The 26130-nt window shown below is 40.0% G+C and overlaps 1 protein-coding gene across 5 annotated transcripts in view; it reads left to right on the top strand.

The window, feature by feature from the left end:
• The window catches only part of LOC134669407 (myogenesis-regulating glycosidase), a 58480-nt gene that overhangs the window by 27842 nt on the left and 4508 nt on the right, over window positions 1-26130 (top strand). For 4 of the 5 annotated variants that reach the window (XM_063526935.1, XM_063526934.1, XM_063526939.1 and 1 more), the window contains 7 exons: window positions 6046-6134; window positions 22279-22411; window positions 22740-22871; window positions 23410-23500; window positions 23693-23869; window positions 24122-25339; window positions 25624-25808. In XM_063526935.1, the coding sequence (XP_063383005.1) occupies window positions 6046-6134; window positions 22279-22411; window positions 22740-22871; window positions 23410-23500; window positions 23693-23869; window positions 24122-25339; window positions 25624-25808 (2025 nt within the window). Of the gene's footprint in view, window positions 1-6045; window positions 6135-11641; window positions 11676-22278; window positions 22412-22739; window positions 22872-23409; window positions 23501-23692; window positions 23870-24121; window positions 25340-25623; window positions 25809-26130 lie in introns of those variants that run through there. The other variant, XM_063526938.1, reaches the window with a different exon arrangement.

Below are 26130 nucleotides of genomic sequence, written 5' to 3' on the forward strand. Positions count from 1 at the left end.
GACTATTGCAGTGCAGCACTTTTGTGCTGCGATGGGAACTAAGGTCATGGGCTATTGATATGCAAGTTGGATGGACTGGATAATGGGTTATGGGAGGAGACTAGCGGACACCTGCCGTGACAATCAGTCTCAAAATTGTGTAAGACAGGTGGTGACTCGCCTACTCATTTAGTGGGCCCTACAACGGCCGCACGCACAGTGCGACAATAGGGCAACACTTCGGAGCGGCTGTAAGGTTGTCGAGAGGTGAGTCTGCGGTAGCCAGATCCCGGTGATCCGTTCAGCAGGCCGCCGGCGTTATGACATTTTACACTTCCAACCTGGAGCATAGGTCCCGCTCTTGCGACTCCACTCTGGCCGGCCAATCAAGGCAAGCACAGAGGCGAGGGCCAGATGACAGGGCCCTCTGGAATAGGGGTCCGCGGTGTCGCCACTCACCGTCAGCTCGCCACAAGCTGCCCCCGCGGGGTTATTATTATTATCTTTATTTATCCTTCGTCTTAAGTTAGGTTTGTTATAATATGAATATAAAAGTAAAATATAAAAACACTTACAAAACAATAAAAAATACATATAAACACATTATAAAAAACCTAACCTAGGGTGCCGCCAGCAGCGGGGCAAGGCCCAAGCTACCGGTGGTCAGGGCTGCAGAGAGAGGAACCTACGTACTATCCGCGCCGTGTCCAAGATCACCGCCTTCTGCATCTGTCCCTTGATCCAACCACCTAGCGAGAGTCTCTCGAGATGTTGGTCGAGACTCTTCGCTATTAAACCGTTCACTGAAACGACTATCGGGACAATGATCGTCGTATCAACATCCCACATGGCGGTTATCTCGTGAGCCAAGTCTAGGTACTTACTGGACTTGTCCTTCTCGGCCTTCACGAGATTCTCATCATGGGGGATGGTGATGTCAACGAGCACTGCCCGACGTTGCGAACGATCTATTATCACAATATCAGGCTTATTGGCTACAATAGTCCTGTCAGTGATGATAGATCGATCCCAATAGAGCGTGGCACGACCATTCTCGAGAACAGGCGCAGGTGAGTACTTGTAGTACGGGACTTCGCGGTCCACAAGGCCATATAGAAGAGCAAGTTGCTGGTGAATAATCCTGGCTACGAGATTATGTCTGTGCAAGTACTCGCCGTTAGCAAGATGAGAACAACCGGAAATGATATGCCTGAGTGACTCTCCGGGACGGCGGCATGCCCGACAAATGTCGACCGTACCGTCCTTCAGGATATATTTCCGATAGTTGTTCGTCATCATCACTTCGTCTGCAATTGCACAGGCAAAACCCTCGGTTTCTCCTAAGAGGTCCCCGAATCGTAACCAGTTCACCGACGCGAGCAGGTCCCGTGAGGGCCTTGTAGAACCGCCCGTGTAGCACCTTACTCTCCCATGCCGCCTTGCGATCCGCAGTACTTAGTACCACAGGTTTGCGCCAGTTCTCGTTTGCCAAGGAGAGCGGCGTGAGGTTCCTATCTACTGCCACCACATCACGATGCATCCCACACTCGTTGTTAAGGAAATAGTTCCTGAGACTATACACCTCACGGTTGTGGAGGTCCTTGGCGTTTAGGAAGCCTCGGCCCCCACACTTACGTGGGATGTACAATCTCATAACTGACGAGCGTGGGTGTAGCATGCGATGTGTGGTCAGCAGTGATCGGACCCTCCGATCCAGGGCGTCCAGCTCGGTCTGAGTCCACCTTAGTATGCCAAAGGAGTATGTGAGTAGGGGCATTACCCAGGCGTTGAAGGCGCGCACTTTGTTGCCTCCTGACAAAAGACTGTTAAGGACTTTTGTGAGCCGACTGAAAAAGCGCTCCTTCACCGACCGTCTAATACCCTCGTCCTCAATACCCAACGACTGTGACATACCAAGGTATTTATAGGTTTCTGATTCAGAGATAGATCTGAAAGACATTGTCTCAGACAGTTGTAAATTTGTTGAATTTACAACCCTCCCCCGCTGTACATGCATAACCGCACATTTATCGACACCAAACTCCATGTTGATGGCACTACTGAAGACTTCCGTGGTTTTCAGTAGCTCCGACAGGTCCTGGTTGTTTGGTGCAAATAATTTGAGGTCATCCATGTACAGAAGGTGAGAAATGACTTCACCCTCTCTCCGAAGCCGGCAACCTAGTCCCAAATCCTTCAGCAGGGTGCTGAGGGGATTTAAAGCTAGGCAGAACCACAGGGGACTCAGACTGTCGCCCTGAAAAATTCCTCGCTCAATCCTTATAAGATCCTGCGGGCCAGGACGGTCACCCCTGCCTCCTGGTTGACGAAGGACTGTGGTCCACTGTCCCATACAAGCGCTTAGGAAGGCTCTCAAAGCTGCATCAACTTTATACAACTCTAAGACCCTCCCCAACCATGAATGAGGCACCGAATCATAGGCCTTCTTGTAGTCAATCCAAGCGGCCGAGAGGGCACCCCTGTTCCGCCGGATTTGTTGGCAGATGGTCATGTCTATGAGGAGGAGCTCTTTAGTACCACGGGACCCAACCCTACATCCATTTTGAGCGGAAGCCAGAATATTGTTTGCGACAATGTGCGCGTTGATTTTTGCTCTCAAAATGGATGTAAGGAGCTTGTAGAGTGTAGGCAAGCATGTGATAGGTCTGTAATTCTTCGCTTCCGTGGTACTACCGGACTTATAGAGCAGGAAGGTGATACCAGTTGTTAAGGAAGGTGGGAGGGAACCAAGCTCGAGGGCTTGTTGAAATTGTGCTGCCAAGCGCGAGTGCGAGCATCGGAACCACTTTAGCCAGAAGTTGTGCAATCCATCCGGCCCAGGACTTTTCCAGTTCTGGGCCGAGCGGATGGCACAACTGACGTCATCGGGGCTGATGGTGACTGCCCCCATAGGTTCGATGGACTCGCACTCACGCTCGACAACACTCATCCAACCCCCCTCGGTGTGTCCGACAGGCACCGACCAGATGCTACGCCAGAAGTCGGTCATGGCAGTAGCATCCGGCGGCTGCGTGTCGGGCGTACGAAGGTTGGTTTCCTCCCACTTCCGGTACACCTTCTTTTGGTCACTTTGAAAAAGGCGATTCTGCTGGAATCGATCCACACGCTCTCTGTAGCGGCGAATACGGTTTGCCCACGCATAGACTTTCTGCTTTAGAAAGTCGATGCGCTCTGTGACATTGGCCATGTAGTCGCAGGGCCTGATATCCGTCCCCGCGAACGCCTGGTTCACAAAGCGCATTACTCGGGGGCGATTGTTGCCCCCCCTGAAGCAGATCAGCTTTGCGATGAGAGTCCTAAACGAGCTGATACGTCGCTCGATCCGCGCTTGCCATGCAGGGACACCTCCGACGGTCCTAGGTGCACGTTCAGCGTCCGGGAACTTGATGCGAGCAACACGGCACGCCGCGATGGCTCCACAGTACATGATCGAGTGCGTATCATCTAAATCTTTACTAGTCCGTAAATAAGGCTCTAGTAAAGCGTTTAGGGCTCCCATTAGCGCTAGATTGCGTCTATTCATAGGCAAACGTGGTAATCGGGGCCTAGAGTTGGTTGTGGCGCGATACTGCGTAATCGCCTCTTCCAAAGTCCTCCTCAGTTGCTCATTAGCAGTTGTACTCACATTCTGACTCGCGAAGTCCCCGTCGTCGGTACAGACATCAACCCGTGACGCCCCCGGTGCCAGGTCGGGTGCGGGCACCGGATCCGGCGACGTGGTGGGCAGATCTCGCACCGAGGTGAGGTCCGCGCGAGCAGAAAGAGCCTCCTGGCGAAGCCGATCAAGTGTCGCGTCATCCAATCGCTTTAGCCGCTGAATGACGCGCACCTGGTCCGATAATCGCTGCTCTGACACGGTGATGGTAGGTTCAAGAGCCTGAAACAGAGGCAGTATTCTCGAACGATAGGCGGACAGCTGTGTTCCCCCCTCTGTAGCCCCATAATAGGCGCGCATGACATTCTCGTTCATGTCTCGAGTCCATCTCATGCGTCGCACTATACCACCGGTAGCGGGAGCCGTGGGCGGGGCAGGATGTCCCGCAGGCCCCAAGCGTGCCGGCAGCGGTGGCCGCCCTCGTCGCGCAGGTGGTCGTGGCGGCGGCGGCGGCGGCCCGCTCTCGTCACTGGACCCGTCTGTGTCAGGCGCCGTTGCGAAGTCGTCACCTGACGACGATGTGGACGAGGAAGTGGACGAGGCGGGCGGGGGTGGTGGGCGTGCGCTTGTTGTCACCGCTTTAGCTTGACTCCTCGTAATCATTATCAATTTCGTACTGGTGAATGACAAATGTCAACTCGGTAGTGCGACTGCGACCCATGGTCGCGGTGTTTATAATGAATAATATTAATTATCCGCATGATTTACTTATAAACCGAGTACATTATCACTATTTTACGGCAAAAACACCATGTAAAAATATTATTTACGAAAAGAAATTTTACAGGACGTCCGTCAGTGTCAGCGGTTTTTTTTTTTATTATTATTATTATTATGTCTGTCTTTTACAAATTCTCGGGACCATGGGGTCCCGGACATTTGGAAGGCGTGCGTGGGGCCGAAGCCAACACGTAGAGGCCCCTTGTAATAAGACAATTTACTCTAAATGTAATGTGACACCAACCGACGATTATCCCTGTTTGCACTATAGTAGTGCACCCAAGGACAAGCCCCGGTTAGTGTAGGACTATTGCAAGAAAATTATTATTATTAAGTTCATGTTATTTTACTTTGTTTGTAAATGTATATGTATGTTTAATATATACCCAACCCTAATTACGCCTAAAAAAAATTTAAAATGAACTACATTCCGCAAACTTTCCGCAAAGTGCACATCTGTACAGAGTGTACAGTGACTTACAGTGAGCTACAAAATTATATGGAGAAATTATGAATGAATTCATTGATAAAGTCGCCATGCACTTATGCGACTGATGGTACCTTCATACACTACATTGACCGAGCTAGTCTTTGCAAGGCTGCAAGCGAACCCCGTGAATTAAAATTACTCATACAAATAACAAATAACTCTGTTTGTGCATGTCATAGCGTTTCTTACTGAGATAACAATCAGTAACATAACACTCGCGATTTAAACAAGACGATGATTTTCTTAGTAGTAGATTTTCGTAGTTCGCCAAGAATCTGTAACGGGTTTGAAAGGAATCTTCAAACTTCAGGACTGTAAGAAATAGCACCATCTATCACACCTCCAAAGCACTACACCGTCTCAGCACCATTCGCGTTGCGTGTACGCTTCGAGTAGAGTTATAGTTACGCATCTTACACGCTAGATGGAGCTTAATGGAAGTTTAGGAGACGGGAAACCAAGTATAGGATGGCGATGGAAAGTAGATGATTCCGTGCCCCCGACAGTAAGTATAGGCAGATTGATAATAAGGTCAAAGTTTGGTTTTAATGGCCTTCTAGACTAGCCGGTAGAGACCTTTTTTTAGTGACCCTACCTACGAAGCAGGAGGTCTCGGTTTAAAGATAAAAACAGATCGCCATTTGACTTTGATACATATTCTTTCTGATATGTGTTATGTTGTTAAATATTAATATTAACGCCATCTACTCGATTGTAGGTCAAAGGTATCTGTCGAAAGATGGCAGTAAATGTACAGTCGCCATCCGATATATCGGAGCGGCCAAGGTGTTCACAATATCTGAACATGCATTCTAACGCCTTGACAATAGAGGCGTGCTCAGATATTTGTGAGCACCTTGGCCGCTCCGATATATCTGATGGCGACTGTACTGTGGCTACATACACACAAAAACTCTCTATAGGTACACTCTAATATCCTCTTTGGTTTGAGGCTAAGATTCGTGTAATGGCTCCTCTACACAATGGGCCAGCGCCGGCCACTCCATGGGACGCAGCCATGCGGTAGATTGAGATAGCCATATCACTTGCTCCTTCTATCCCATAAATGCGTGTCTTGGAGTTGCCGACGTTGGCCCATCGTGTAGAGGAGCCATAAGATTGACCCGAATGTATTTTATTGTCTTCAATGTACTTTATTTATTTTATTTTGTTGTGTCAGATTCCGGAGCACCATCAGAGCTCAGCGTCAGGGTTCAGCGATGGGGACCCGCAGGCAGACCACAACGAGACTGACGATGATAGAGCCAAGTAAGTCCACAATTATACTGTAAACTTTTTTTATAATATTAGGAGCTTACTGCCGTATTTGAACTTCAAGATATTCACAAGAGACGACACGTACTAGATCCATTCTAGATACGTTATAGTTTAGATATCAACTAGTTCTCTTTTGCAGCGCAATGCGGGCAACCAATGTCACTTTTACGTTAGATAGAGTAAGATATCTATTAGATGTGAATTGGATCTCTAAGTCATATCCTGTGGAAATCGTTCAAGAGTATCTCCAGAATCGCGCAAATGTCAAATTTAACAGGTTAGATCTTAAACATATCGTTATCGTATCTTGGTGATGTCTAACAGATATCTAATAGATATCTATTTCAAAATCCGAATCGGGCCCTTAGTCGCTAAGCGATTATGGCGCTCCAGACGTTCGCGAAAATACAGTAGCATTAGGTATAAGATAATTATTATTATACTTAGTTAATACACAATTTATAAGTCTAAACTGTAAACTCTTCTTCAAACTAGCGTTTTCCGGCTTAGCGCCGGGGTCCACTTTCCTGCTCACCTCTGGGGGTAAGCACGAGTCTTTTAGAATTATACAGGTTGATTCAGGAGACGTGAGCAGAACTAACACAGCGCATTTCGTAAATTATAAGCAACTGTTTCGTGCCAGTATTAGTGAAATTAACGTTAATTTTCTAGTCGTGTTGAAAAAAAAGTTATTAATTTATTTACGACATGCATTGTCACCCTAAAATTATAATACTAAACACGATATTCTGTGTCAAATTGAATGTCATCACTGTCATCACGGTCTGGTTACTTTTGAAAACTCGTATTTCACTCAAGTTTGACCATAGACCTAGGATTTGCTTGCGCTTGACAGACAGCTGAAGTGTGCGAAAGGGAAGCCATCACGTATATGAACATCCCATGAGTGCGAAAGAGTCAGACTACCAATGAGAAAACGTAACCACTTTTGAGTTTGACGACGGCCGCGGACGGCCAAGAGCGTATCACGGTAATTTTCAAATTGAAAAATATACACGGATTAGGACGAAAAGTATTAAATAAAGTAATTCAGTGAAGATGGTGTCTTGTAGTGTGCCGGATTGCAGTGTCACAGGGCCAAATAATCCAAGCAATTACTAATTTCAGAGGATTTATGATATTCCGAACGAAATTTTCATAACGATATTGTGTCAAATTAACAGCGTAATAAGTGTAAGAAGCCGGTTTATACAGTTCATTATAAGTTTTCCTTCCGTTCCGTGCTAATATTTTATCATATTAGTCAATAATTTAGGATATTTTGTGTAAAAACATAAACTGTTCGTTTACGCTAGGGCTTGACAAAATGTTCATATGACAGTATCGATAACTTGTCGGTATATTAATAGCTATGTAATTATTTCTTCACAAGACATCATTAAGATATTAGTTTTTATAACCGACTTCAAATAATAACGATTGTTATACCTTTTTAAAGGTGTTCATGTTTAGCGTGTCATGATAACTTCACTTTGCAACACAGTAAGAGTTACATTAAGATAAGTCTGTAACGATTTTGATGGCAAACGCAGTGCAATTGTTATTTATACGTCATAATGTCGTAGAATTTTAATGTTTAAAATAACACATTTGAAAAAGTAGTCGATAAAGCAATCAAACATCGACAGATTAGTAATATGTTGTGACATGACATCACTATTTTTGATCTCACATAGACAATTTACGCACACACTTGCATTTCATTTTTGGTCACACTTTTGAAGATTGAGAGTTGTTCTTTGTCATATAATTCTTTGAGTTTGACAGTTTATTTTCTTCGTAATCAAAATGCTGTCATTACGGTTAAAAAGGTTTTATGTTTATTAATTAGGTCTTGTAGGGTAACCATGATTGTGGAGAAATAAATTTGCTCTCACAAAAATGTTAAAAATAGGAAAAAGTGTGGTAGTTTCACCTAAATATGACGGTGATCGATCAATTCTCAGTTACGGAGTGTGCAGAATTAGTCCTGCTCACGTCTCATGAATCACCCTGTATACCTCGTCTACAAAAACCCGCTTACCCCCTCTCTCTATCCCCCCTATCTCTCGCTTGCTCCCTCATTGCACAATAAACCTCAGTAATAATCAATATAATCATACAAAGGTTAGCTACCTATCATTTTTTTATAATCCAGCTGTGAAATTGTGTCATGTGTCAAATTAAGGCTCATTGCCAGCTCCAAAGGTCCTTATAACCTTATAGGCGGTAATAAGGCCAGTGTGCCACGGATTGGGCATTGCATGCAGCTGAAGTAAGTGGCGGACGTGGGCGGGGAACAGCTTATAAATAACAGCGTAGTCACTAGGAAAAACCGCGATATAGATTTTTTTACTGTAGTTGGGCATTATTTGTTTGACATGAGTCGTAGCTTGCGAAGTAATACTTTAATTTTTTTTATATCGGCGTCATATTTTTGGTTTTTTGAGGTTTTAGAATACAGTTAGAAGGTTTTACGGCTTATGTGTTACAATATTTCACGCGAAAATTTGATTATTCTGTTTTGATAAGACTAAATATAATTCGAGAGTAAATAAAACTGAGCTACCGTCCATTTGACTAAATTTTTTAATCACTTTGAACTATAAATTCAAGGAACATAAATATTATGGAGATATTTTTAACCATCCTTCAAATAAAACCTCCTTGCACAGCACAATACTGTTTTGGTCTGCAATTCATTTGTAGTTAGATTAGAATTTAACTGATAATACCAGCCTGCAGGTAATATTCCGCACATACTGACATACGTCTTTACTTAATGTGTGTTACCAGTGATGATTTACGGCTCCGAAACGTGGTCTTTCACTATCGGCCTCATCTCAAAACTCAAAGTCGCTGAACGAGCTATGGAGAGCTATGCTCGGAGTTTCTCTACGTGATCGAATCAGAAATGAGGAGATCCGTAGACGAACTAAAGTCACCGACATAGCCCACCGGATTAGCAAGCTGAAGTGGCAATGGGCAGGCCACATTGCACGCAGAGAAGATGGCCGATGGGATCGAAAAGTGCTCGAGTGGAGACCACGGACTAGCAAGCGCAGCGTAGGACGTCCACCCACAAGATGGACAGATGACCTTGTTCAGGTCGCCGGAAGACGCTGGATGCGGGTCGCTTCCAACCGGCACGTATGGAGATCCAAGGGGGAGGCCTATGTTCAGCAGTGGACGTCTTATGGCTGAGATGATGATGACAGACATACGTGTTCAAAATAAATCTATGAGAATAACTACAAATGCCGGCGTTTTTTCTCTGTGGTGTATTTTCTGCTCTACTCTGCGGCGTGCAATCTCAAGGGACATTTAATAAGGAAGCGCGGCGAGCGATGACCCGCGCGCATTGCGAAATCTTTGCCCCTTGCACTCGCTCCCAGACCTCAAATGCCTAGCAATAACTGTAGTCTATCATCCATTTGGGAGAAGGGATTTGAGACCTTAAAGCGCCGTGAGTTGAAGTCACTTTAGCGGTCTGAGTGGATTGCCGTGCGTGCCAGAGCCAAATTGAAGAAAAAAATTAAAATCTTTAAATGCAGTTTTGTTTCTTTATAAAGGGACATAAAGGAATGTCTTCTTTAAGTAAAATGAGCCAGCTTAAAGATTTAATGTAGTTTCCCTCTACGGCCCGACTTATCTTTCCACACTGTATACAATAGTACTAATAGTAGGTACATGTAGCCCGTGTAGGTAGTTTTGTATATGTACCTAGGTACGAATAGTACCTACGCATAGAAGTTTTTAATAAAACCTAGTTTTGAATATAATACAAGTCGAAAATTATTCGATTTCACCTCTACTTAAAGCAATTGATTTATTTACCGCAAAAACTGACAGACAGCCAGCTATTTAATAATACTTAGTTGTATAATATGTATATTATAATATAGCAGTCCGCCCAAGAAGCAGTTTGATGGTGCAAAAAAACATAATTATGATGTCCGTTAAGATATCAGGCCCCGTAGACAACATGCAAATCGCTCACGCTCCGTAACGAACGAAACTGTCACTGTCACACTAATATGGAAGAGTAATAGAGACACACAAAACGATTCGATGGCGAAGCGATAGCGATTGTCACCTTGGCTAGGCCGCCAGTACCTACGGTGTTTCTCAAACGACTATGAGGTCAATTCCAATTTACATTTTGACATGAAAATGATGTCATTTTGTTTCGGACAAATTCTAGCGAAATACACGCGCACATGATAACTAAATTATATAATTTATATGAATGTAAGTTCATTGGCCACTAGGAGACGTCAGACTAACGTCGAATATGATTAAAACAATATTTTTTAAATAAGTATTCGTTCCTATAGAAGTTTCTAGTTTTTTCTAGACGTTTGAAAATTCCGAACAATATTCGATTTCACCTCTATTCAACGCAAATGTTTTACATATTTACCTCAGTCCGTCGGTCAGGCTAACGACATTTACATCGAATGGTAATTAGCAGCCGCCCGAGCGAAGCGATACTGCTACAAAGAAAGCGTAGATTGTTCGCTAAATACCATTGCGATATCTAAAGTTTTAACCGACTTCAAATGAAGGAGGAGATTGTATAATTAGAATTTTTGTTTGTATGTTTTATACATCAGGAACTCCGTCATTTAAGAAAATTATGAAATAAAAAAGGAAAAATTAAATTAACCTTAAAAACGACTCCAAAATGGATAAAATAAATACTATCTTTTTTATATGCGGTAGCAACTGATAATGACTGAAGTCTGTGCCAAGCCAAACAGTTACGATACTGGTCAATGAAACCCCGAAACAACTAATGGACTGCAATTTCTTCTTATAAAACCACATCAGGGCCGATATTCAGTACAAAATCAAGTGTGTTGACGCTTATAAGGTGTGGCTTAGCATCGACTTCAGCTATATCAGTTTCATTTCATATAAAGGGGTTAATAATTGAATTTAACCCTTATGAAGTCGGTTTTTTAAATAACATACTACAAACAACAACATAGTTACATATGATTGTAAGTAATTATGTAATTAGTTGCCGTGTGAGCAAATCCGTGCAAAAAAGTAAATGCCGATAACGTCAATACAATAAAGCAAAAAACAATGTCAATGCTTAGCGTGCGATTCGAAATATAATGTTTTCATATCCATTTAATAGTTAATATTATATAATTAATTAAATAGAGAATCTCAAGAATAATGAATAATAATATGTTTACACAATTTGAATATAAGATAAGTATTAAATATATTCTATCAAAGATTGCACTCTGTTTGAGCGTGCATGCCATACGTAGAAGAACGCGAGATTTGCTCAGTCTGTCGCGACGCACATTGACACACTGCCGCGGTCGCTAAGTTGTGCACATAATAAAATAGAAAAGTGAACTTTCTGTATACGTGAGCTTTAAAATTTTACTGAAGAAAAGTGCGAGTGGACATTCTGTAACTTTTGTTTTTTTTCTTTTCTGTGTAAGTGTGATGTAATTTGGTTTACATAAATTACAAAAACAATGATGACGATAATATGATAAGTGAAAGGTTTAGTATTTATTTTTAGTAATTTTATTTGTTAAAAAAATCTATTTATTTCGATTAAAAGTGCGTAAGTCAATTTTATGTACATATGTGTGTAAATATTTGGTATGAGTGTATGTGCGGGGTCAGTAAACTCGCGTTAGCTCAATAGTTCCACATACCTACTAAATTCATTTACTTTATGTTTTTAGTTGATTCTAGTGCTGTTTTTAAATATGATAATTGAAAAACAACTACAATGAGTAAATTAATTGAAAAATGTAAGTATATATAATATATTATAGCGTCATTTAATTTTTTATTTAAATTTAACACTATACATTTAATTTAAGTATTTATTTTTAAACTTTTTTGCACATAAAAAAGAGTACAACAGGCGGACTTAATGCCGCTATAGGTATAAATATAAATACTTAGTTACCAAATTAACAATGTTGATTTAGGTGTGATTTTTTTAAATCATTTATTTACAAACAATATATACACTGTGGTATTACTAAAAGAAGGCGTGAAAATCATTTTCAGCGTAGCTATCAAATCATGTACTGACGTAATCAAACAAATCACATCGCTAAATCAAAAAAATTACGTCCATTCAATGGCGGTATGGTCAAAATTGTCAGTAAAGTTTTTTTTTTCTAAGATGGGCTCTCTTCATCTCTGTCGTACCGCTCTTGACTGAGCGGTCGTGGTCACGTGGTAAAGATGGACTATGATGTAACTAAAAATAAATAAATTTAAATGTGATAGAACAGTTACATTGAACCCATCTGAAAAGCGCAAACCTAAATCTCTAGATTTAATATTCAATTAAATTCAGTATGTACGAGTATATAACAGTAAATATTTATGTAAATGCCAAACGATAGGTATATAAATAGAGCTACAATTACAACATTGACGTGGAAAGGGAGCGTCGGGCATTGGCGGTCCGGAGCAACATGTTGGCGCGCAGGTTTACGAGGTGTAGTACAGAAGTAAAAACCACGCTCTTTAGAGCTTTCTGTCAGTCATTCTATACCTGTAGCCTGTGGGTCAGCTATACGCAGCGGACCATCAATGCCCTCCGAGTTCAATATAATAATGCGTTCAGGATGCTGTTGGGATTGCCGCGCTACTGTAGTGCGTCAGCCATGTTCGCAGTGGCGCGCACGGATGGTTTTCACGCCATTATGCGTAAACGGGTCGCCTCGATGGCACGCAGGGCGCGGGCCAGCTCCAATAGCATCCTCAACGCATTAGCAAACCGTCTAGACTGTCCACTCACTAAAGTGCTTATCGCCCTACATGTCAGGCCCCGGATTGCATAACGTAGTTTGTTTAGTTTAATTTAATATTCTATATTATTTTATTTTTATTTTCAAAATTTCAAAATTATTGATCTAGACATATATTAATTGACATTACATTATATTAATTGACATTACATAATTTAAATTTACATTTGTTTTTATTATTTTTATTTTTATTTAATTTTATTTAATTTAATTATAATGTCTAAATGTGAATTTTGAATTTTTGAATTTTAATAATTTAAATTTAATTTTATTATGACTTAGGTGTTAATTTAATTTAAGGACTTGGTGATAATTAATTATTTAATTTTAGTTATTTTTGTAATTATTATGTATATGGACTGTTTGTCTGAAATAAACGTTACATTACATTACATTTATTGAGATTAGTTAGAAAACGTATTGATTGCACGCATTGGAGCACGACTTTCAGATTAAATTGCATCTGCTCTATATACAGGGTGGCTAAAAATAAGTGCATTCCCATTGTCAGGGAGTGTTCGGGAATCGGGATTATACTGAGCAACTTTTACTATGGGACCAACCTCGAAACCGCGAAAAAAAATTTGGCTGTTTCATAGATTTTGGCTGGTCTATTTTTTATGGGAGGGTTTTATTTTTTTTTGCAATTTCGATATACTAAAAGTTGCTCAGTAGGTAAAATCCCAAAACCTCCCTGGCAACGGTAATGCACTTATTTTTTAGCCATCCTGTATATAATATTTTATTTAATACTAATGTCAATCATTTTCAATCTAGATTATAACTTTAACCGTTTAACTCGTTGCCTATGCAATTGACTTTTGAAAATCGTTCCCAAGATTATTACAAACTAAATATTTTAGTGTTGTGTATTATGGCCCGATTCGGATTTTGATCCAAGTGTCATAATGACATTATATTAAATAAATTGCGTCAGGACTGTTAGTAAGCTAACATCTTATACAATAATGCTACAGAATACATAACTATACCTATACCTATAGTATGTATCCAATAAGTGTATCAAATAAAAACCTGATTAAAGTAGGCATATACTAAAAAACCGGCCAAGTGCGAGTCGGACACGCGCACGAAGGGTTTCGCAAAAAACACCAAAAAATGTATGACATGTACTTTTTGTATGACAGCCACTTATTTTTTTATTATTTTTTATTATGAATGGGCTTACTCATGGCCACAGACTAGCCGAGGCGTAGACGTGGCCTACGATGGAGCGAGCTTGCCCAGAAGGTGCCTGTTGTATTCTGTTTTTAGGATTTGTTCTTATAGCGGCAACAGAAATACAGCATCTGTGAAAATTTAAACTGCCTTAGCTATAACGGTTCATGAGACGGAGCCTGGAGGTCTGTCTGTCACAGACGGACAGCGAAGTCTCAATAGAATCCTATTTATACCCTTATGCTACGGAACCCTAAAAATATAGTCAATGACGTCATATCATGTGACGTCGCCCTTTCCTAGTAACGTCAGAACAGGTTCCAAAACCGGAATTGCTTGTTTGTTTACATTTCGCGGACCCCCCAAACCGGTTGGACATCAAGACAGTATATTACTTGCTTTTCCTTATCGCTTGTACCTATGAGTCCATTTTTTAGGACATCATTCGTACCTACGGTCTATTCGAACGTATAATTTGTTGTGTGATGCCATTCTTTTCTCGTTCGCTCGTGTGTGCTCGAGCCAATATTATACCTACATTTATTTATTTATTTAATCTTTATTGCACAAAAGAAATACCTTATAGTACAAAAGGCGGACTTAATGTCATAAGGCATTCTCTACCAGTCAACCTTAAGGCTAAGCAGAGAGACTGTGACCGGTGCTACAATTGCAACAGCGGAAACAATAAATAAATTACGAGTAACATATTAATTACCTAATATACAAATATACTATAATAAATATATACCTATATACATAAATATATACCTAAATAAATATATAAAAATAAAACTAAATATACAGTGTGTTTTTTTTAAGTGGGACAGTATGGGGAAATCCCAAAGTATAAGAGATACAGGGAAACTGTCTTAGGAAACATTAGGTACTTTTTTGTGAAAAAAAAAATGGTATAGTCAAAATTTTGGTCAAGTGTGAGTTGTCCCTAAAAATGATTAATTTTGATGAAATTTTTTTTTTGACGCACATCTACTCAGTTTCATGAGGGGATCATTTTATTGTATGGGAAGAAAAAAATCGGGACAGCAGAAGTTAGGTAAATTTAATAAAATAATTTTACATTAAAGTAAATGTTCAAAGTGGCCTCCCTCTTGTCGAATGCAGGCACGAGCGCGTTTCAGAACACCTCTGGTAGCTTTAGACAAGGCGTTGTGATGTATGTTGTTCAAATGATAATGCACTGCGTCTTTTAACTCTTGTACCGAGTTGTAAGTATCTGCATAAATTCGACCTTTAAGGTACCCCCAAATGAAAAAATCCAACGGTGTTAAATCGGGTGAACGTGGTGGCCATTTAATAGGGCCATTTGTGCCCATCCAGCGATCAAGAAAATGTTCATTTAAAAACTGTTTCGTAGCGATACTATTGTGGGCAGGGGCGCCGTCTTGTTGGTAGATGATATTATTCAAATTATTTAATGGAATTGCCATATCTACTAAATCCACAGCCATGTTTAATATTTCCTGATATTTTTGACTATTCAATGTTCCATGGTAAATTTTAATGGCAAAGATTTTATTATCTAATATTGCACACCAACAATTAAAGGAAAAGCGGACCTGGTTATGGGTTGCCGTAGTTCGGAAGGGGTTTGTACGTGCCCAAAAATGATTATTTTTTCTATTGTACATGCCATTGTTTGAAAAATTGCATTCATTTGTCCAAATAATCCGGCTTGGAAAAGACGGGTTTCTAATCGAGCATGCTACAAACCACTGGCAAAATGCTAATCTCCGGTCAGTGTCTCCTGGAAGCAATGCTTGTACAAGATGACCTTCTATGTAACACTTGTACTTGTAAGCCTTCAATACCTTTCGTACTGTAGATTTATGCACACCGATAGTGTTAGCAGCTTCCCTCAATGAGGCTTTTGGGTAGGCTTCAAAATATCCTAAGATTGCGATAGTTGTAAATTCATTTATTACTGTGGCTCGTCTCTTCCGTTTTAATTTAAAACAGCCTCCCTTTCTTAAATTTTTCACCAGTTTGTCAAAAATTTTGCGGTCCGGTTGATCGCGGTCCGGATAACGTTCCCGATACCACTGTAACGCATTCACAGAGCTACGATAATTTACAAAATACGCTTCAATTAAATCTACTTTATGCGAGTTTGGTAATTCCATGACGAAAACTTAACATAATGTTAACTTTAAACAATGAAATATCAAGTAAAATACTGTTTGTTTCAAGAAGTTCCAAATTTAAAATTTGTTTTTTTTTTAAATTAGATTTGTAAGGTAAGGCTCGCGTAAGAATATCTTAAAGTATTTTAAAAAACTGTTGCCTCACTCAAGGAGAAGTTGAAAAAGTTGTGGTTATTAGACTCCTGATGTAGTTAGAACTGAATACTTTATATGTATATATATATATATTTATATATAGGTTATATGTTTATGTATACATATATGTATATGTGTATTTTATGTAAGTATATGTCTAAGTATATATATGTATAGGTATGTTTATAGTTTATGCGTATTTATACTATTTATTAATATGTACCTAGTACTGTTTTTTTTTTCTTTAAGTGCTTATTTGCTCTCGTCGTCCTTTATGTGTATCCAAAATTCTCATAGTGCTATTTGTCCATATTAAATTGTCTTTCACCTGTTAGTATCTGATCCTTTCGCATTTTCTCAAAGGTTAGCTGGAAGAGATCCCTTTTAGGGATAAGTTCGCCTTTGTACATAACATTTTTATTTTTGTTTTGTTTTTGTCCATTTTATGTAAACCTGTTTATGTGCAATAAAGTGACATACATACATACATACATTTAATCCTTTTTAAACCAAATAAAGTGTTCCAAATTCAAATGTAAAACTGGAATAGGCAATATTTTTTAAATAAAAACCTTGCAGTGGGCAGTGGTTTTCAATTTACACGGGTTGTAAAAATGAAAACGATTTTCTTAAATTTGACTAACTTCTGCTGTCCCGATTTTTTTCTTCCCATACAATAAAATGATCCCCTCATGAAACTGAGTAGATGTGCGTCAAAAAAAAATTTCATCAAAATTAATCATTTTTAGGGACAACTCACACTTGACCAAAATTTTGCCTATACCAATTTTTTTTTCACAAAAAAGTACCTAATGTTTCCTAAGACAGTTTCCCTGTATCTGTTATACTTTAGGATTTCCCCATACTGTCCCACTTAAAAAAAACACACTGTATAAATAACGAAGAAACATATTATGATACATGCACGAAATGAAGAAAATTCACGCGTGAATGATAATAAAATAATATCAATTTGATATCGGAATTTAAGTTCGAATTGGCCTCCTTATACTGACAGACAAGATGGCATAATTTTTGCTTACATTCTTTATTATCAGTTTTAATCGTTGTTATCTGCATTTACTCTGTTCTGTTGTTTTGCTCTAGTAACTTGTTTGAGGGAAATAGAGTGTTTTTTCTCAATTAGTAATAAAAATAAAATACCTTATCATTCACGATCACCAGCACTGGAATTACAAAAAGGTAGTTTCGTAACCATGCACTTATATAAAGGAAGAGATTTATTTACTTTACAAATAAATACCTTAAGAATACGATCACTTATATTTATTCTATTATTTTTATCTAATGTTTACAATAACAAATCAGACACGACTATTTTTCTCCCAAAAAACAAAATGTTATAATCGCCAAACTAACTTCTTATAAATAATGACTTTTTGATATGAATATAACATACAGTTTACTATGCTGAATACATTGCCCTATTAACTGGAGATAATATTATCTTTGTAACTGTTCTATTTGTTAATGACTCTAGTGATTGAGCTGCATTTATTTGCTACTAAGTAGGTAGTATAACTTATAGGTTATTAAACAATTAGAAATTGCATTGCTTACTGTTAGGGTGAATTATAATTTTTAGTCGGTTCGAGTCCCGGGCGAGGCAAGCGAGTTTTAGAAAATCTCTAAATGCAGTTTTGTTTAATTTTTAGAATAAAGGAATGTCTCCTTTAAGTAAAATTAGCCAGGTTAAGGATTTAAGGTTTCCCTTCAGGGCCCGACTTATCTTTCCACACTGTATATGAGAAATCGCTCGTTAGTATGAAGATGCGTACAAGCTGAAAACATGCGTACGCATCTCCATACTAACGAGCGATAAAATAAAATATGGCTCATGCTCGAAATGCTGCTCGATGCTGACAGATGTGATTCCAGCCCTATTATTTTCGTAGGCGACATCTAGCATCGAGTAGCGGAATTATCAGTACCGCTACTTGATACGAGAACTTTTGCCCATAGTAAAAATTGTATTGAATAACAATTTACAACTAATATTAAAGCAGAAGGAGTTGAAAATAGAGTTCCGGTTAATACGGTTATAAAATTAGCTACAAATTATTGAGCCTTAGACTTTTTCGTCGTGGCAAAAACTATTGTCAGGTAGCAGTACCTAGTGATAATTCCGCTACTTGATGCTAGATTTCAACTATCAATATAATTTAGTCGTTTTGGTATCAATGTATGGAGTGACCAGTCTATATATTTTTAGTGTTCCGTACAAAACTTTGTTTACGGAACACTTATGGGATCACTTCGGTCTTGTTAGTGTTCCGTACAAAACTTTGTTTACGGAACACTTATGGGATCACTTCGGTCTTGCAAATCAGTTAAATACGTTTTTCTCAGAGACCGTTTGACATAGATACCTAAAATTTGGAACAGTTATAGCAATTACCACCACTCATATTGTGAATAAGTCAAAACTGCTTATTTCTTATTAAAGGGGGAAATTTAGGGGGTTGAGAGGGGTAGGCTGAAACTTTTTTCATTTGTAAGAATCGTGTGGGGTACCATTAGAAAGCTTGCAAAAAATTGAGTCGATGGACTGATTTTGACTTCATTTTAGACTGCAATAGTTTCGTCAAAAAATGCATTTAAAGTTGCAAGTTTTCATACAAAAATTTTCACCTCTGTCCTGGCGATTTTCGCGAAAACTATAGCTAACAGGCAGCTGACCAGTCAATACCCAACTTAAAGAAGCATGGAGACGGCGGGAAAATTATCAGCTTAACTTTATCTTTATTAGTTTTTCAACTGCAGCTTGACCTTTGGTTGCTTAGGGCTAGCTAACTGATGCTTACACTGGTCAATTCATATTAGGCGAGAAACATCCTTAGTTAAAACTTTGGCATTGAAATTTATGACTTATGTCTTTAACATAAAGTTTAATTCTGCTTGCTTATTTTTGTGGGATATTTAATTTTATCTTAATAGCCTACTATAAGTATGAGAGAGATCTACAAAATACGACCTTATTATATTGCAAATAAGTTTCAATTTCGAACGGGCTTTCCAAGCAATGGACTAGCATCTCAAAAATCTGAAAAATTCAAATTAAGAATTCCGTTCTTGACTGTCGTTGTGTTTTTTTTTCCACAATAGGACACATAGAGTTAGTAAGGCGTATAGAGATAATAAAGTCATTTAATATTTATGAACAGCTTTGGCCTCATGTATAGATTTTATTGAGAGTATCTGATTCGTCGAAACAATATACACAATATTCCTTTTCATTAAGTACCATTACATTTCTGTATTAATTGTATAATTATAATATCTATTAATTATATTCAGTACTTATGTATATTTTTGAACGGATCGGTGAGCAACAAGATTCAGGGCTATAACCGCGAAAATAGAAGTTCGCAAATTGCGAGCATTTTTCTCTGTCACTCTAATTACGCCTTCATTGGAGTAAAAGAGAAAGATCCCCGCAAATTGCGAATTTCGGTTTACGCGGTAGCCCCTCAGTCCTGTTACGAGAAAATAATTTTGGAAGACATTAATAAATAGTACCTATATGACAGTTAAATATCACAGTTTTTTAGAAACAAAGGTAAAATTGACGAAATATTTAAAGTAAGCCGATCTTGTATTTTAGCAGTTCTAAATAATATTAAAGTCTATATATATGGCATAGAACTAGAAACAAAATCAAATAAAAAATAATAATGAGTTCTAAATTCAAATTGAAGGAGTTATGTTACATTTTAAGGTATTATAGGCCAAGCGCGCACCACGATATAAATTTTTGCGACACGATTTTAGAATCGCGCTGTAATATATCGCAGAAAATTCACTGCGCGCACTGCGATGAAAATGAAAAAGTCGACCAGTCGCTTGTCATGAAACGTGTCTTTAATATGCGATTGCTGTAAGACTGGTGATCCCCGTCTATTTCCATAATTAAATGGTCAACATCTAGCGTCTCATTTTGAGACTCCATTGGAGGTGCAGGTGCCGAGATGTTGGGGTTTGGAGAGCGAAATGCCGACTGAGGTCCGGCCGGGGTGCGATTTTATTATCATAGTGCGCGCGGGGCCATACAACTCCGCATGCTGCAATTCACTTTGCGACAATCGCGTCGCGAACAATTGCGGAAAAATGTGACAAATCACGATTTAAAAATCGCTGCGATTTTTTTGTCGCATATGCGCGCACTTACATATAAACACATACGTTGCATTTCTGCGACAAAATTATCGCAGGACAAAAAATCGTGGTGCGCGCTTGGCCTTACTCTAAATCATTATAATACATCAAGCATTCGCGAGATGCTCGACTTCGGTATTCAAACACAAAGCAATAGTACAAGAATCTAACTAAATGTAAAGGCCGAAGGAGCGATTCGAAGATCCGAAGTGTCCGACAGACGCGCGCCTCCCGTAACTTTTCCAAGTATTTTTAAGTACAAGTGTCTAAGTCGCAAAATCCAAAGGCTGAAGTCGCATTGGGCCGAAAGTCCGAAGCATCCAGGAGGTCAGTTCTAAACACAGGTAATTAATACAAGTGTCTAAATGCGAAGGCCGGAGGCCGAGCTCCGCGTAGGGCCGAAGGCCCGACGCCTGCAAGATGTCAGTGGTTAAACACAGAACTGACAGCCTGGACGCTTCGGGCCTTCGGCCCTACGCGGAGCTCGGCCTTCGGCCTTCGCATTTAGATACTTATACTATTGTTCTGTGTTTAAGTACTAACATCCTGGACGCTTCGGGCCTTCGTCCCTACGCGGAGCTCGGCCTTCGGCTTTCGCATTTAGACACTTGTACTATTGTTCTGTGTTAAAGCACTGACATCCTGGACGCTTCGGGCCTTCGGGCTACGCGGAGGTCGGCCTTTGGCCTTCACATTTAGACACTTGTACTATTGCTCTGTGCTAAAGCGATGACATTTTGCTAAAGCTCGGCCTTCGGCCTTCGCACTTAGACACTTTGTACTATTGTTCTGTGTGTGTAGTTGAATACGGTACCCTAAAAACAGGCAAACAACCTCTGTAAAAAGTAACGATGCGAGCGGTACGGCTACCATCAGTTTGGCATTGACATAAACGCTATCGTGGGCGTGAACGTAATTTACTTTCTATGCATCTCGCTCGTACTGACATATTAGTGCGAAAGAGATATACCTATAGGAAGTAAATTACGTTCACGATATCGTTTATGTCAATGCCAAACTGATGGTAGCCGTACGGAACACTAAATGCCTCGAGCTATCTCGGACTTGGCCAAATTATTTTCTCTACGCCTTAATACTTATATCTCGTAATAAAGTGTGATAACCGGCCTCCTGACCTTGGTCGGTGTCTGGAAACTGGAAACGTAATGAGGAAGCTGACACTATATGTGGAAGTGCCGTCCTTTCTGCAATCTCATTTTAGCGCGCTTTGTTCTTTGGCTATAGAGATATTTGTTAGAAATGGATATGAATTATCGTCGCGTGTGTTTTGTGTATGTAAAACAGTATTTTTTACTCAGACGAGTTATGGATGACTCACGCTAGACCGGGCCGGGGCCGGGCCGGAGCTTTCGGCGCTTCATTTTCTATGGAAAACACCACGTGATCACCGATCAGCCGTCATAGAAAATGACATGAAGGACGCCTCAGCCCGGGCCCGGCCCGGTCTAGCGTGAGTCATCCTTTAACCGGTAGATAGATTTGTTTATACTTCTTTTCACATGTTGGTAACTTAAAGGTGACAGTCCATTTCCAACGACAGCTGCATTACTGTTCATTTTACTATGGAAATTGACAATGACAGCGACGCGTTCAGTACCGGTAGTGCAGCTGCGGTTAGAAATGGAATGTTACCATAAATGTTTTTGTCGACAGAGCACCGCTCCGCTCCCCACGCCGCAAGCGCCGCGGACGCAGCGAATTCAGCATGGACGACGATGACTACTCACCAAACAACTCGGTCGTATCCGTCAACTCCTTGGCTAGTCTGCTACGGGAAAAGTTGCAAGTAAGTTTGGCTTGTTTGTGTTAGCATGGCCCCTAATCCTGTGCTAGAAGCGTCGGTATTCAACATATATGAAGGTAAATAGTTTGCTCAGCAACTTAGTTTTCATTAACTTCGACGACCGGTCTGGCCTAGTCGATAGTGACCCTGTCTGTGAAGCCGATGGTCCTAGGTTCGAATCCCGGTAAGGGCATCTATTTGTGTGATGACGATTAGCACAGGTATTTGTTCCTGAGTCATGGGTGTTTTTTAAAGATAATGGCCACCGTGCCAATTTATTTATTTTAATCTATTTTCGTTTTCCTCTTCTGATTGAATATTTCATTTCCAGAGCATCCCTCAAAAGATCCGCAAGAAGCCGACCGACTACAAGCTCCGCGCGTTCGTCGGTCTCATGTTCTTAGCTGTTGTGTTCTTCGTTGGCTTCGCGTACGTGCTGTACCATCAACAAGCCAGCAGCCAGGTAGAATCACTTTCTCTCTCTGATCCTAGACAAAGAGCATCCCTCAAAAGATCCGCACGAAGCCGACCGACTACATGCTGTGCGCGTTCGTTAATCTCATGTTCTTAGCTGTCCTTCGTCGGCTTCAGCAGGACAGCAGCCAGCAGCCAGGTAGATATTTGTCCGTTTCCGATTATACCAGTCCTTTACTTTCATTGATTTATTTAATTGCACAAACTTTATCACATGAAATTCAAAAATATTTTGATTGTTTCTACCCACAACATCCCTGACATCCCTATCCATCTTTTGCTTCAAATCGCATTCTAAAATGCCGTTTAGAATTCCATGTAATATCAAGATTAAACTATTTTTATTTAAGTATCACGGTATTGAAGAAGTATTGTTCTTCTTCAGTCGAAATGTTGAACTATAAAGTTCTTCGGTCCCTTAATGTTGAGGATAGTGACACCATTATCCTTCTGTTGAAGCCCAGGTTCCTCCATAGGCTTCTATTCTCTGAAAAAGTATAGTGGTGTATTAAAAAATATGATTTCAGGCATATTTCGACGCAGTGCAATTTAACGAGCCGAAGAGATTGCTGAGAATTCATAGTGCTGATGACAATGAGATACTCAGGGCTAGTCTTGGTAAGTCAACTTATCAGTTTAATCTCTTAGGCTCTAGCCAACTATTATTATTTTCCTGGACATTATCATATCGTACATGATGTAGACAGGACTTGGCAGATATGACCTCAGTTTGGGGCGCAATCATCAACAGAAGTTCCTTCCGAGAAGGACGGATTATTTCGAAGTTTTTAATGGTGTGTCTTTTTCTAGCGGTGAATTTGCCAGCCAAGCAGAAGGCGTTCCCCTGCCTACCAGCGCACCGTCGTGTCGGCTCCGAGTGTCTCGAATGGCAACAGTCCGCTCGTTTCTACCTCAAGTGTCTGCCCCATGACCCTGGCTTAGATAACACTACGTGCTACTCGGTAGAGTGGCAGGCGCTACGTCATGGTAAGAAAGATAGCTTTTTGCTAGTTTCCATTACGCACTGACAGATAGGTACAGAATAGAACTTAAAATAATACAATTTACAAGTGTAAGTGCAAATCAGTCAGTCAATTTTATGTTATCACTTCTGTTTTAAAAGCATAAATCACAAGACGGATTATTTTTATGACTGTTTTGACACTAAATTATTTAGCAAAGGAAACAGCATTTTCACGGATTCAGTAAAATAGTCTTCATTTGTTTTGCTGTTTTCAGACGTCTATCCCACCGACTGCTTTGACTGGAGCGAAACGAAAACCAACTGGTACGGCGGTGGACAAGCGTCCAACCTCTCTTGGCCTCTCAACAACGGAACCATTGACTACACTCCCTTTATCACCGGAAACATACAGAAATCACAGTTTGGAAACGTCCTCACCAGATACCTCATCAACTCTAAAGGTGCAGCCGTCATTATTGACGAAGAAACTCCATTACATATCGCAATCAATAAAGGAATTAAACAAATATGCATCAAAGCACAGCATGATAACTTCGCATACGCCAACAAACTCACAGAATTCCCTGAGATGAGGTACAACATATGCACTTCAAGAGACATGAAATCGTTGCATTCTTCAATACACAATCACCAAAGAGCGCCTTTGTGGGATGGTCTCAAACCAGCAGATATGATGACCTTGGAGTCTTTGATAACTGAACCAGTCTGGCAAATAGCACCAAGGTTCAAGCATGAACTACAAGCAGAAACCATTTCAAAATATACCGAAGATGTTATTAATCTAGGCTTCCTAAAACAAGGACATGTTTTGATTAACGAATATTGGCAGAACGAGATAGGCGATCTAACTGTTGATACTAGTAGATTCGAGACTTTAAACATAACTGTAGACAAACTACACCGAAGAGGTTTTAAAGTAGCGTTCACAATCCAGCCCTTCATAAGCACGGAGAGTAAGAATTTCGCTGAATGTGTGCAAAAGAGACTGTTAGTTAGTGAACGAGAAAGCGATAGAAGAATACCAGCCTTAACCAGATTTAAATCTTTAGCGAGCGCTGGCATGCTAGATATAACTAATAACAGAACAGTTCCATGGTTCACTGAAAAGATACAAGCAGTCATAGATAAATATCACATAGATTCCTTTTACTTAGATTTAGGGACAGCTTATGATATGCCGATGTATTATCAATGTGAAAAGCGGTTAATTAACCCTGATCAATACAAGACCATTTTCACGAAGACATTTGAGAAATCCTTAAACATTATTGGAGTGTCAGGTGCCGTGTCGCTACCGAGACCGCCTATCTTTGTGTCACTACCGCCATTTGAGTCGACTTGGGAAGCGTTACGCTCGGTCATACCAACGATGCTGACTTACGGCATTAGTGGGTACCCGTTCATCATGCCTGGTGCTGTGGGTGGAGACATCTACTGGCCTGGTAGCGAGCAGTTCCTGCCTTCTTCTAAAGGTACTTACTTTGATTTCATCACCACCCTTCTTACTTATATCTATTTTAAAAGATAAACAGTGAAAGAAATACTTGTGAAACTACTTACATGTTATGTATATATTAGGCTTATTATGAATGTTTCTCCATGGAAGCTAAAACTTTTATTTGGCTTGATTTCTTCTCATTTCCCCTATTTTAATAGCACTAGCTAATCTTTGCAGTTGCCTTATTTTACCTTGTCATCCATATCATCATTATATTTTCACCTATTTCTGTCTGCTTAGACCTTTGATTTTTTCCAGGATTACTAGAGTCAAACGCAACAAGCACAGAAACGAAGAAGCTGCCAGAAGTGGAGTTGTACATGCGCTGGCTACAGATGGCGACGTTCCTGCCCGTGATGAAGTTCACACATCTCCCCAGCAAGTACAACGACGAGAAGGTGCTGGAGATGGCGAAGAACTTGACCACGCTTAGGCAGAAGACGGTAAGAAGACATGGAGACAGATATTATTCATAAAACTATTTGTAAACCTGTGTTAAATTTTCTAATAAGCAAACAAGAAGTTTTGACAAAATAATAACCTGATGAATTTGAGACTTAATTTTTGGTGAAAGCACTACATATATATAGGTTAATAATCCAGTAAAAGGAAATTATTTTTTTCGCCAAGGACAGTTTGGCCATGCTTACCCGGCTAGACGTCATTTACCCCCAATTAGATTATGGTATGGAGTGGTCACACTCGTAAAAAAACTCAAAGCAACTCATAACAACATTGAATTAGCGATGTGGATCCATAAAAAGC

This window comes from Cydia fagiglandana, chromosome 12 (genome assembly GCF_963556715.1).
Source record: "Cydia fagiglandana chromosome 12, ilCydFagi1.1, whole genome shotgun sequence".
NCBI lineage: Eukaryota > Metazoa > Arthropoda > Insecta > Lepidoptera > Tortricidae > Cydia > Cydia fagiglandana.